The sequence below is a fragment of the Amblyomma mixtum genome, chromosome 3, assembly GCF_055824585.1.
Source record: "Amblyomma mixtum isolate Tamu chromosome 3, ASM5582458v1, whole genome shotgun sequence".
In the NCBI taxonomy this organism is placed as follows: domain Eukaryota; kingdom Metazoa; phylum Arthropoda; class Arachnida; order Ixodida; family Ixodidae; genus Amblyomma; species Amblyomma mixtum.
In genome coordinates, this window is record NC_143014.1 from 107785377 (window position 1) to 107799866 (window position 14490).

Sequence of the window (14490 nt, forward strand, 5' to 3'; positions counted from 1 at the left end):
TGGGAGACGCCGTAGTGAAGGGTTCCGGAAATTTCGACCACCTGGGTTCTTTAATGTGCCCTGACATATCGCACAGTGCACGGGCCTCAAGAATTTCAGCTCCATAAAAATTCGACCGCCACGGCCGGGATCGAACCCGCGTCTTTCGGGTCAGCAGCCAAGCACCATAACCACTGAGCCACCACGGCAGCTGGTACGCAGCTCTATATCGCTGGTTCTTTGGGCGAACTGTGGCGACCGCCGAAAATTGCGAGAAGCTATGTCAAAAAGAATAAAACGTTGCTTTATTAGCACTCAAAATGGCCGCGCACGGTCCCCACTACCATACCACTTCTCTGTCGTCAGCTAGTTGCCCGAGCGCTGCCAGCACAAAATCGTCCTGGTGAGTCTGGCTGCCCGCTGGCAGCCCAAAACCGCCCAGCCAGAGAAAAATGAACGTGTTCTGGGCAACCACAGAAAGTGCGTGGAGCAGCCCGAGAAAATCCGCGAGAGCCGTGCTCTAGCAAATTATTTTTAATTTGTGGTGTTGGTCAATAGGAAATTGACTAAAAAGTAGAATAAAAAAAATATGGTCAATTTGCGTAGTTAGGCAAAATGTGAATTAGGTGTGCTAGCAATTCAATTTTAACTTCGGTTTTGGTGTTCACATCTATTGTTCATGGATGACAGTTGTTTTGATAGTGATAATGGGTTAATATCCAGACTGGTCATTCTCTCCTTTACATTTACATTCATAGATCCCTGGGAGTCCTCACACCGCTCCTGGTGCAGTGGTTAAGTGATATGCAACTGCCCTTCTACGGCAGGTGCTGCTATCGGTGGAGCTTAGGTTACTTGGGATGGATTATGACCCAGGTTGCTATTCCCAAACAGCCTCTCACGATTAATTCAACTTAGCTGCTACTTGACACGGAGGGCCGGTCCCCCCCACATACACACCTGAGCAGGTTGCCCGCCAACCGGCAGGCAGTTGAGCAGCCTGCCACAAAGTAGGCTTCAGACAATTGGTTTATAGGCGTTTAACGTCCCAAAGCGACTCAGGCTATGAGGGACGCCGTAGTGAAGGGCTCCCATAATTTCGACCCCCTGGGGTTCTTTAACGTGCACTGTCATCGCACAGTACATGGGCCTCTATAATTTCGCCTCCATTGAAATTCGACCACCGCGGCCAGGATCGAAGCCGTGTCTTTCAGGTCAGCAGCTGAGTGCCGTAACCATTGAGCCACTGCAGCGGCGCTTCAGACAGACAGATAAACAAACAGACAAACACATGATGGCTAAATGCGGGGAATGCCCACTATAAGTGTTAGCGCACTAAAAAGCTCCTCATTTCCCTCCAGTTGTCTGCTCAATAGCTGATCGAGGACCTCGGTTCTGGCAGTCAATGTCAGGTAGCATGAGAAGGTTCTGGCACAGCTGCCGCCCTCACCATTGGATCATGCGCCATATGACACTCAAAGTAAAACAGGAAATTTTATGTCTGTTGCTTTGGACAAGGATGGCGCTAGCTAACACTCTCAAGGTTAGGTTACACGCAACATATATACCACTGGAAGAAGATTGGACAGCCACTGCTATAGCTCAGTTGGTAGAGCACCATACGCAACATATGGTGGTCACGGGTTCTGATTGCACTGGCGGCATATGGTTGCAATTTCTGCTCTTTAATCAATTATCTTTCACCCATAAAATGATTATGCTACTACAAATTTCTCATTGATTGTTTCAGTCCTGCATTAATCAATCTGCAATCAAGGCGGAGACTTTTCAATTGGCACTATATTTCACTGCACAAGAATGTCGTCTCTGCATGCTTCACAGCTTTGGCAGAGCTGCAAGGAACTACCAAAATGAAGTACAGTGACACAGCTAATATTCCTTCACAGCAGTGAAGCAGTCCATGGAAAAATAAAAGGACAAAAACAATTTCTGCCGAAGACCTCGAGCTCCAAAATTTTGAATTCAGTGGACCCTCATTTATTTATTTATTTATTTACAAAATACTGCGGACACTGAGTCCAAGCAGGGTGGGCGAACAAAGTCAATCAAGAGACAAAAAAAAACGCAACATTTCAAAAAAGAACAACACAATATAGAAAAAATAATTGGTTAAAACTCTTAGGATAATGGTTTAACTAGCTCATTCCAATCTGTTATTGTGCGTGGAAAAAACGAAAACTTGTAAGTGTCTGTTCTAGCGAATATAGGGGTTTTAACTCGCTTAATTTGAACATCCAGTTTATTCGAAATGAGGTTTTGGTCCTGTCAAAAATTAAATGTTTTTTTTAGAGACTATCCTTAGTTCAAACTCCGCACAACTCAAATAAATTTTGGTTCCCTTGAAGTTCAAGTTATTGCGAGTCAACTGTACTACTATGCAAATTTAAAGCCTCTAAAATATGCAAATGTTATTTATTGACACTGTTAACCCTCACTTGAGGGTTGCTACAAGGAGGGAACACAATACCCCTGTCACACGGCATTCCTCGAAGGCCTTTCCAGCAAAGGCACCGAAGGAGCAAATGCTCTAAGGAGCAGCGACACAGCTACATGGTGCAACCCAAAGGTACGTGAAACAGCCGTTGAGGCTTAGCAACTGTTGCTGTGCAAGAGGTGGCTGAAATTAGTGTTTTAAAGCCAAAGTGGGGCACCTTATTCATTCACTGAGCTCAGAATTTTTGTTCTTATTGCTTCCTTAAAAGAACTGACAGATACTCTTATCATCAGCAGCAGGTTCTGTGTATTGCCTTGGCCACCAGGGGCACTCGGTGTTGCTCCAACAATTTCAATTTTACTTTCTTGAAAGCAGGGCACAAAATAAACACTCTTGTTCAAAAAGCAATACCAGACAAATCTTTCGCATCTTCTAAAGATGTTTTCAAACATTATTTATTAGCTGCATATATTTTTCTTTGCTTTTACTTTTTGATGTTGGATGACACTGCAATTGCAGGTTCTCGAAGGCCGTGCCTTAGGGCTCCAAAGGTCTCGGATGGGCACCTTCACCTCCAAGGCCCTTAGCAGCAAAGGCGGAACATTTGTGCTGAGTAGCTCCCTCCTTACGCCTTTGAACATAAGGACCTAATTTGCAAAGGCCTTTGCGATGCCCATGTGACAGGTTTATAATACCAGTAAATCTAACCCTTCATTGCATCACGTTAGATGCCCACAATACAATACCTGTGTCTTGCTCGTAACGCCTTATGTCCTCACGTGATGGTTTTGATTTGAAGTGAAGGGTCGGATAGCGCAGGTCCCCATTCACACAGGCCTACAAAGAGAAGATTAAAATAAATGGTTCACCTCACCATTGAAAACACATGCAAAGAATGACATACTTCATGGCAGAGACATTTTTGGCATTTTCATGGACATTCACAGCTACAGAAGCAAAACTATTCATTATATGTTAAAGCAAGTTGTGAACTAATTACCAAAATCATCTTTAAAACTGAGCAACACCCAGTACCAGTATGACAATCAATCAAACAAGCACTATAAAGCCAAGTACAGATGGCTTGCAACTGAGGTCACGGGCACCATGATGGTGGACTACACACAGCTTCCACAGTGCACATCACAGCAGGTGGGTTAGACACACACACACACACTTGCACTGTGCCCTCGGTCCACCAATATAGCGGTCACTATAACCTCGAAGCAAGCCATCTACCGCAACACTACGCAGTTCCGGCAAGTGCATTATGAACAGGCCAATGTTCGAGCTTTCTGCCTCTATGTGCTCTGCATAAAATGCATTAACATGTGCACTGTGGCAGCAATTTTCAAAGCCCTAGTCCCTGTGTGTTGTGGCCCACTGGTGTGCCACCCAAGGGGGCGCAGCGTGACCAACCAATGAGCCACAGGTGAAACCCGCTTTTGTCAGCCGCCAACAGATAGGAATTGGGACCTTTTATGTGTGTTTTTTTTGCAGATTTTTAAAACTTATTCAGCTATCTCATGGCTTCACCATGTGACTCAGTATTCGTGGCCGCACAGATTGCACACTCTATGTGAGCCACCGGTGACCCACACTGCAGTGCACATGTTAGCTGCATAAAACAGCGGCTTGGAAAACTTTGAAGACTCTAGTTCAACAAACTTTACTAGCTGTACTTCCTCACCTAAACAAATTTTCCTATAGTTTTTTCTGTGGGCATATAAAGCAGATGCACCAATGCCAGCCAGAAATCACCTTGGTGTAGACTGGCCGGTTCTGGCATGTCCCAACTCAACTTGAATATGGGCTAGATGGTTTATAGTTTCAAGTAGCAATATAACACATTCACAAGACTGACACAAGTACTAACTTTTATCCCTTATTTTTTTTTGCAGTCCAGGCCAGCAACTATCATGAAAGAACAAGTCATGCGCAGTATGAACTGCTCTAAACAATGTACATTCATGCATACCATTCAAGATACACGTCTGTGGAGCTCTTTAAGAGGAATTTGATGATCTTGAACGGTTTGCATGTATGTGCGCTGTTTATGGCAATTCATACTCCACACGACTTGTTCGGTTTGGTTTATGGTTGGTTTATGGGGTTTAACGTCCCAAAGCGACTAAGGCTATGAGAGACGCCGTAGTGGAGGGCTCCGGAAATTTCGACCACCTGGGGTTCTTTTACGTGTACTGACATCGCACAGTACACGGGTCTCTAGAATTTCTCCTCCAAAGAAATTCAGCCGCCGCAGCCGGGATTGAACCCGCGTCTTTCGGGTCAACAGCCGAGCACCATAACCACTGAGCCACCGCGGCGGCACGACTTGTTCCTTCCTTAAATTTGTTGGCTTGGATCACAAATAAAGTCAGATGAGAGTGCTTGTCCCATGTCCTCATTTATGTTTGTCTTGCGAATGCACCATACTTCTTGAAATTCTTGCAGGCCATACAAGAAATTTAGAATTTACAACATACAACACAATGTAGAAAAACAATACCAAACCATAACAATACAGATGGCTTCCATTGTGAACTTTTCATTTTGTGTTTATTATAACTTTTTTTTGCAAGAGATGTAATTTTTTAGAATTTCATAAAATGGTGAAATTTTCATTTTAACACTCAATTATGGAAGCCCACTGGTTGGAGATATCGTATTAGATCCAGCCTTTTGCATTAATCTAGGCATAGTAATGACAAAAATTATGTATTCATAATAACATAACCTCCAAATGTGTCTGTATAACAAATTTATATTGACACCAAAAGAGGCATAACCATTTTGGATATCAAAATTCCCTTTTTAATACCACAAATTCTTCATGGGACCAACTGTCTGTGACCTGTTGGCCATTCATGAAAATCACGAGAATTCATTCGTTTCCAGCAATTACCTACACTTTGAGCCAGTCAGCTTTTCAGTGCTTTGTTCAAAATATTATGAATAATTGTTCTGAAGAGACATAATGGTAGATATTTCAAGCATAAATGCAGAAAAAAATGCCATTTTATAAGGGCATGCTGACGGGTGCCTACAAAATGTCAAAAACAATAAATGCCTAAAAATATAATGCCTATCTACACTCCCTGGTACTCTGAGTTGATGTTCCCCATGCTTGATGTGTCTGCGCGTTCATAATTTGAATCCTAAGGCAGAAAACGCGAATTTGCTATGAATCCCAATTTATGCAAACTTGCACAGTCTTGAAGGACGGCTTACTTTTCCTAAAAGCACTAAACACTTCATGCAGCCATAAAATTACACACTAAAAGCAAACTCGACAAATACAACTATTTAAATGACCATGAGCTAAACATGCTCCAAGAAAAAAAAAACAAATTTTAAAATTTTTAGTGCATATAAACCGGATACAAACCAGGAACCCGGGGTCAGAGGGAGAGTTTGACCTGAGATGTTTACGAAGCATTCTTTTCAATGACCTGCTTCGATGCTCTGTGCAATCTCGGCAATCTAGAAGTAAATAAAAAAAAAGCAAAGAAACTGCATGACAAGTTCTCACAATAAACCCTCATAAGCAGGAGGGAAGAAGTTGTGCATCGATGTGTTCAGCAAAATTGTTGTGCAAATTCCTTAATTAGTTCAGTACTGTGCAATAGGTTTGGTTTATGGAGGTTTAGCATCCCAAAGCGACTCAGGCTATGAGGGACACCGTAGTGAAGGGCTCTGGGAAATTTTGACCACCTGGGGTTCTTTACCGTGCACTGACATCGCACAGTACATGGACCTCCGGAATTTCTCCTCTATCGAAATTCGACCGTCGCAGCCGGAATCGAACCTGCGTCTTTCAGGTCAGCAGCCAAGTGCCATAACCACTAAGCAACCAAGATGGCCTAGTACAGTGCAATAGTTTGGTTTATCCTGACTATCACCTCAAGTTGTAATACATTCACCGGTGGCACGAAAACTGCTTGCGAGATCTTCCAGAAAGTGGGGAAAAAATTTTTTTGCCCGCATAAGGCAGTACAAGTGAGTTCAATGGAAGAACTGGACAAGTTGGTATTCATTCATATGCACAGCACTCTGATGAACAGGGACAAAATAAAAAACGACAAACGTTAGCACCTACTGGCAACTTGATGTTAATGTTGAAGACACAGAGTAAAGAGCAATCAAGCAATCAAAATTCAGGGAGGCATTTTGCTGACCTAAAGTGCGGTGAGGCGAAAGCCTTAAGCGCGATGTTCCTGCTTGTGTCACTGATGTGTGGTTAAGATGTTAAGCTTTGCCTCTAAGAGAGGAACGTGACAGCGTCTTACAACGCTGCCAGGGAGTCCACAGAATGCCATCGGCCCTTCGGCTGTACACCTTGCTTGTCGGTAAATTGTTTTTTGAGCAAAGGAAATGTACCTGTCTCGCATATCTCGGTGCACGCCTGAACCTCGCCATAACGGTAAGGGAGGAAGATGGGAGTGAACGAAGACACCGTATTCACTAGACGCGCCTTTGTTCATTCCAAACCATCAAGCTGGCATGGCGGAGTGGTTAGCCTGCTCATCACGCACTCCGGAGGCCCTGGTTCGATTCCCCAACTCGACCAATTTCCTACTCGGTTTAATTTATTTATCTGGTCTGACTAGGAGGGTTAATTAGGCTAATTGCTTAACTATTATCACTCAATTAGTCATTAATTACCATGCAATTATCACAGAATGCCTTAAATCGCGTTCCGATATCATTCGAATGCCATCGTTTAAGTATTGATTAAGTAACGACTGGCATATGCCCATATAAGGCACGTAACCAAAACGCGGACACATCTGTCGACACGACTGCTAATGACAGCATGAGGCATTAAAGGCTTTCGCTTTAAAAACGAGATGGTGCACTCAGCTTGATCAACGTCAGAGTGCCTTAGATGATTGGAGTAAAGCCCCCTTTTGCCCTAGTTTTTCCTGATTATTCCAGCACATATTGGTAGATGAGTTTTCATGTGCCTAGACAGTGTTTGAATTGACTAATTATTAATTTGTTCCAACTCATACCTACAGGTATCTGTTCAATGTTCTACAGTGAGAGCTATATCTCTTACAGCTTATCAGGGGCCTCCAGGGTCAAACTTCAGCGAAGCCACTGAAGCCTGTCCAAGCACACGTGGCAGCTGGTATGATGTCACCATTAGTGCAGCAGAGTGATGTCACTATCAAGAGTAACAGATGTGGAGTACGTGCAGCAGCTACAGTCAGATAAAACTCATGAAAGAAGCAGCACAACCCCCTAATAGGAAGCCCTCCAGCCAATGGTGTCCACCGATTTTCAAGACACAGTGGTTAATCCAATTAAGCCATGGTTATTCCCTCTTCATCTGCCACCCCCTGCAATTTCACGCTTGTGGGTCTGAAAGGGATCTGCCAAGGGGGAGAGGAGGAGGAGAATCGGTCAAGGGGGAGGATTGGTTGACGCCACTGGCTGGAGGGGCTCCTTTGAGGGTGATGCGCCGCTTTGTTCTTGAGTCGTGTCAGACTATAGTAAGACATCCCAACATGAACAAGCAGAGATGCAACATGTGGCAGCAGCTACATGATTGGTGTGACGTCATACCAGTAGCATTAGAAAAGCTGCCACAGAATGCATGCGCGCTGTTACAGTTGCCATTTGTATGGATGAGCCACAGCAGCAGCAACAGGAGGAAAAAAGCTACACCACAGGGATAAATTGACCAGTAGCGTGGCTTTTTGGGCTTGTTGGTACATAGTTTCAATATACTGTAGCGCAGCAAAAGACGAGGACACAAGAGACGAGAAATGAACAGCACGAGCGCTAACTTCCAACAAATTTTATTCTCCTGAAGCATCACATTTATACGCCAGAAAACAGTAATCACATGTGCGAACAGTATCAATTCCTTAGAAACCCGAGCTCTTTATCTGAGAGGAGAATGGAAGGTGTGCTTACACACGCGCATCCTGACCTATTTATCTTTTCGGCTTCAATGATTTCGCGCGTTACCCTTTCTCTGCTTTTTCCTATTACCCGACATTTATCAAAGAAAGGCTTACAGGTTTTTGAGTTGCATGCGAGAATGTGGTCAACGAGCGATCCGCCTTGCCCGTTTCTGACGTTGCGAGCGTGTTCCATTAGGCGCTCGTTCAGACATCTCCCCGTCTGGCCGATATAGTGTTTCCCGCATGACAAGGGTATCTTATACACAACACCTTCATCGCACGTGACGTATGGCTTCTGGTGCTTAGTTGTGCATCCGCGCACTTTGTTTGTGTTGGGTTTTCCCAGTTTGCACAACGTTGCAAGTTTTTTCAGCGCCGAGAACACGACGGTCGCATTTGCTCGTTGACCAATTCTTTTCAAATTATGGGAAATCTTGTGAAGATAAGGCAATACAACAAGGTTTTTTCGTTCACGAGGAACCGCGTTTGGGTGACAGTGATTTTCTAGTTTCATTTTCTTAACAAGTTTTTCGGCAACAGATACTTGAACATGGGAGGGGTACCCGGCATTAGTCAGCCTCTTGGACTGCTCTTGAAAACTATCGGTCATCATGTGCGGACAAGATTTCTGGAGAGCATTTTGAAAACATAAATTGACAATACCTCTTTTTACCAGTTTTGAATGAGCGGAGTGATATGGCAGCATCGGCTTGTTGCTACGCGGCTGGTAGGCCCAGCATATGTGATGAGCGTGAAAGGTGAAGTTAATATCTAAAAATCTAATGGAGTTATTGATGGGCAATTCGCATGTTAAAACAAGCGGTTTAAAATGTTCTTTCATGATAGTTAAAATGCTATGAGCCTTTGGCTTAAGTGAGCCGTTGTCACACTTAACAAGAATAAAAAAATCATCAACAAATCTAAAGACCTTGATTACGTCCAAGCTGTCTAAGTGGCTGGAAACAGCCTTGTCAAGTTTGGATAAAAACAGATTACTCAGAATCGGCGCTATGCACGACCCGATGCATATCCCTTCTTTCTGAAGGTAGGGTTTTCCTTCCCAGTTAATGAACGTTGACTGCAAGTAAATAGCTAAAATTTCTAAAAAACTGCTCGCCGACACACCCGCCGCGTTCTGGAAAGCGACACACCCGAACTCATCTATGCACTCCTCTACACAGCACAGCACCTTGTCGTTCGGCAGCGAGTAATATAGATCCTTAACATCCACAGAAAATGCAACAATGCTGTCATCAGAGCGCGACCGAACGAAGTCTAAAATTTCGTCAGATTTCTTAGCCATAAAAGGGTCGTCGAGAGGTAAAAGGTTAAGTTTGCTTTGTAAGAACATTGAAACTGTTTTTTGCCATGTGCCAGTTTCAGAAATGATCACCCTGAATGGTATTTCCGGTTTATGGGTTTTTGCACTGAAAAACACGTCTAAAAAATCTTTTCGTGCATCGCCTATTTCTTTAGCCAGCTTGGTAAGGTTTAACTTGTTGCATAGCTTCTTCGCTTTAGCTTTTACTTTAGACATCATTACTTCGTTGCGGCAGTTAAATACAGAAGACACGGCTTCGTCAGCCGCTTCTGTATTTAACTGCCGCAACGAAGTAATGATGTCTAAAGTAAAAGCTAAAGCGAAGAAGCTATGCAACAAGTTAAACCTTACCAAGCTGGCTAAAGAAATAGGCGATGCACGAAAAGATTTTTTAGACGTGTTTTTCAGTGCAAAAACCCATAAACCGGAAATACCATTCAGGGTGATCATTTCTGAAACTGGCACATGGCAAAAAACAGTTTCAATGTTCTTACAAAGCAAACTTAACCTTTTACCTCTCGACGACCCTTTTATGGTTAAGAAATCTGACGAAATTTTAGACTTCGTTCGGTCGCGCTCTGATGACAGCATTGTTGCATTTTCTGTGGATGTTAAGGATCTATATTACTCGCTGCCGAACGACAAGGTGCTGTGCTGTGTAGAGGAGTGCATAGATGAGTTCGGGTGTGTCGCTTTCCAGAACGCGGCGGGTGTGTCGGCGAGCAGTTTTTTAGAAATTTTAGCTATTTACTTGCAGTCAACGTTCATTAACTGGGAAGGAAAACCCTACCTTCAGAAAGAAGGGATATGCATCGGGTCGTGCATAGCGCCGATTCTGAGTAATCTGTTTTTATCCAAACTTGACAAGGCTGTTTCCAGCCACTTAGACAGCTTGGACGTAATCAAGGTCTTTAGATTTGTTGATGATTTTTTTATTCTTGTTAAGTGTGACAACGGCTCACTTAAGCCAAAGGCTCATAGCATTTTAACTATCATGAAAGAACATTTTAAACCGCTTGTTTTAACATGCGAATTGCCCATCAATAACTCCATTAGATTTTTAGATATTAACTTCACCTTTCACGCTCATCACATATGCTGGGCCTACCAGCCGCGTAGCAACAAGCCGATGCTGCCATATCACTCCGCTCATTCAAAACTGGTAAAAAGAGGTATTGTCAATTTATGTTTTCAAAATGCTCTCCAGAAATCTTGTCCGCACATGATGACCGATAGTTTTCAAGAGCAGTCCAAGAGGCTGACTAATGCCGGGTACCCCTCCCATGTTCAAGTATCTGTTGCCGAAAAACTTGTTAAGAAAATGAAACTAGAAAATCACTGTCACCCAAACGCGGTTCCTCGTGAACGAAAAAACCTTGTTGTATTGCCTTATCTTCACAAGATTTCCCATAATTTGAAAAGAATTGGTCAACGAGCGAATGCGACCGTCGTGTTCTCGGCGCTGAAAAAACTTGCAACGTTGTGCAAACTGGGAAAACCCAACACAAACAAAGCGCGCGGATGCACAACTAAGCACCAGAAGCCATACGTCACGTGCGATGAAGGTGTTGTGTATAAGATACCCTTGTCATGCGGGAAACACTATATCGGCCAGACGGGGAGATGTCTGAACGAGCGCCTAATGGAACACGCTCGCAACGTCAGAAACGGGCAAGGCGGATCGCTCGTTGACCACATTCTCGCATGCAACTCAAAAACCTGTAAGCCTTTCTTTGATAAATGTCGGGTAATAGGAAAAAGCAGAGAAAGGGTAACGCGCGAAATCATTGAAGCCGAAAAGATAAATAGGTCAGGATGCGCGTGTGTAAGCACAACTTCCATTCTCCTCTCAGATAAAGAGCTCGGGTTTCTAAGGAATTGATACTGTTCGCACATGTGATTACTGTTTTCTGGCGTATAAATGTGATGCTTCAGGAGAATAAAATTTGTTGGAAGTTAGCGCTCGTGCTGTTCGTTTCTCGTCTCTTGTGTCCTCGTCTTTTGCTGCGCTACAGTATATTGAAATTGACCAGGTACATCTTAGCTCTACTACAGCTAACGACAAATCTCGCAAAGATTTAATCATAAGCTAAAGCAGAGCTTAAATCACCTGGTAATTTTTTTTTTTTTTGCATGTTACATTTCTAGTGCCGTGCACCGGTTCAGTACTGCCTAGCCATTCCTACACATATTAATACATACATTTACAAGCTCAATGTTTGTATTCTGACAATTTATCCGCTTTGTTAATTTCTTTTGTCAATCCAGACATTCATTTGTGTCACAAAACATTTGACGTGTATTTCTGCATCAGTGCACCTTTTTTAAATGAAATGTCATATGGAGAGGCAGAGCCCCCCCCCACAACACCGCATTGAATTATCATTCACAGCAAACTGCACATTGAAGGAGGTCATGGGGGCAGAGTGTGGTGAGCAATGGGGAGACAGCAGGGGTGGTGTCAGCGAGCAACTGCACCCGGCGCACCTGGCCCCAGTGACATCTCTGAATTCAGGACCACTCTTCTCCTCTCATCGCTAAAACAGAGCCTAGCTCTCATTTTACAGCAGATGCAAGTGCAGCCGACATAGAAATAGAATCTCATACCTTCTGATGACAGTGTCTCATTACTTGTCGCTGGTGTACTTTGGTCAATAAGTTCGAGCTTTTTGTTTGCAGAACCAAGATCAGTACTTGGCACAGTATCATAGTTTTTTGGTGCTTCCACCTCATCCCCTTTTGAACTCTTTCTAGCAGTCTCTGATGAATCAGCACCTGCTTGCGAAGGAAGAGTGCAGAAAAACTCATCGCCAAATGCTGAAAGTCTGGCCAGTTTACGATTTTTTTTCTTGAAAGCAGCCCCCAAATCTTCTTGGATGCCTGAGTGTTCCTGAGTGATGCAGTGACTGTCGCCTTTACGCTTCCGCGGCGATTCTCCAAGCTCACAAAGAAGTGATGTTCCCAAACCCGTTTCACTTTGCTTCTCGAGTTCACAGCCCATCTGAGCATTTTTGCCTGTGGCATCAATATGAAATGCATTATCAGATAGTTCCTCCATGGGACATAATAAAGCACAGCCACCGGCACAATCAGCACATTCTGCAGCGAGTTTTAGTTGGTAAGGTTTTTTTTTGTGTGCTGCTCCAGTACTGCAACACTGGCCATCATGTATATGCCTGCAGGCTTCATTGTTTTCGCGCTCATCCATTTGCTGATCTGAAAAACTACAACTTGTGCCTTCTTGAAAATGTTCTTTGGCAAACTCACGCTTTTTCTTTTTTTGTGGTGCCCATAAATTACAATTCTGATTACCACCATCATCAGAAAGTATCCGGTCACTTTCATCACTGAATGTACTGTGCTTGTCTGCACAGTTTTCTTGTAAATCTGACACTGCTGATCCACTGTCAGCTTGAAGGCCTTCAATTGTATCTTTGTACTTCTTCTTATGCATCGTTCCAGAAGTGCTGCTGAGGTTTTCATCGGAAAACAATAAGTCTATTTCATCTCTGTAACTGCTGTACTCAGCATCACAAAGTTTTTTTTTCTTTTGTTTTTTTCGCTCCACACCCTTATCATCTATTTTGCTGCATTCTACCGATTTTGCAAATGACTGGTCTTCTTTCTCAACATCCACTTGTTCAGATTGCATGACAACATCCTCAATTCCACTGCCATCACTTTCAGAATCTCTAAGGGTCTCCACTTTCTTGCGCTTCTTGTGTCTGTGGTGTGCTTCAACAATATCACCACTAATATGGGTATAATAGTTAAGGTTTGAGTATCGCTTTCCAGTATCACAAGGTTTCTTTTTCTTTCGTTTTTTTCGTTCCGGAACCATTTCACCTATATTGCAGCATTCTTCCAATCCTGCAATTGACTGGTCTTCTTCCTCAACATCCGTCAGTTCAGACTGCATGACACAAGGTACATCCTCAATTTCATTGTCATCACTTTCAGAATTTCTCGGGGTTTTCGCTTTCTTGTGCTTTTTGTGTCTTTGGCGTGCTTCACCAGTATCATCACTAACCCGGGTACGATGGTTCAGACTTGAGTAGCGCTTTTCAGCAATCTGCTCCGATTCAGCATAAGCACAGTTGCCCTCAGTGGCACTCTCCCATTTCTTCTTTTTCTCAGTTTTCGACTTATAAGCACCTTCAAAACCGTCTGAGATGCGCTCCTTCTTCAAGCACTCTTCATCAACCGTATCCGCCTCGTCAGTGAACGCTTCGTCTACTTCACACGCAGGTGTGATGGTACGGGCAGATGAATGTTTCTTTCTTCGACGACTCTCTCTTTCTCGGTGCGCGCAGTCTTCACTGTCAGCTTCATAAACGCCGTTGTCGTCCAAGCTTTCCATTACTCTTTTTTTTTCCGGCCGAACCTCTTCGTAGCCTCTCGTCAGGCCGAAGTGTCGCGGCATGTCAGCGACAAGAATAGTGTAATGCAGCCTCACCGTTCACAATAAGTTTTCGAATGCTGGACACAGCAAGTTGTCCACCCTTGCACGGCCAAGAATCAAGCTAGTCGTGCAAACACACTGCTGCGCCGCGACAGACTCAAACGGCAACTGCCCTGCTAGACTTGCACACAGCTAAACACAACCACGTGGACGATCTCACATCATTGCATGTCACGCGTGTCACCAAGTTACTTCTAACGTATGTACAACAGATCATAATCAGAACGTGTTGCGACTCCTTACAATCAACTGAATAACTGCTTCCCTGCGTCGGCATATGTTCAAACAGGTTCAAAGCATAGTCGCGTGGTTACAGCATGGTTCACACCATGAAGGTTCATACGAATAAACACGAGCA

General features: G+C 43.7%; 1 protein-coding gene across 9 annotated transcripts in view; it reads right to left on the reverse strand.

Moving 5' to 3' along the window:
• LOC149351296 (cyclin-D-binding Myb-like transcription factor 1) overlaps positions 1–14490 on the reverse strand; it is a 108204-nt gene that overhangs the window by 61925 nt on the left and 31789 nt on the right. For 5 of the 9 annotated variants that reach the window (XR_016290574.1, XR_016290575.1, XM_089580608.1 and 2 more), the window contains exons 1-3: positions 12278–14476; positions 5823–5917; positions 3181–3271 (exon numbers count right to left, since the gene is read on the reverse strand). Coding sequence is in view for 7 of the 9 variants with exons in the window: in XM_089580608.1 (XP_089436734.1) it covers positions 3181–3271; positions 5823–5917; positions 12278–14093 (2002 nt within the window). In the remaining 2 variants the exon portion in view is untranslated. Of the gene's footprint in view, positions 1–3180; positions 3272–5822; positions 5918–12277; positions 14477–14490 lie in introns of those variants that run through there. The other 4 variants (XM_089580612.1, XM_089580611.1, XM_089580614.1 and 1 more) reach the window with 2 other exon arrangements.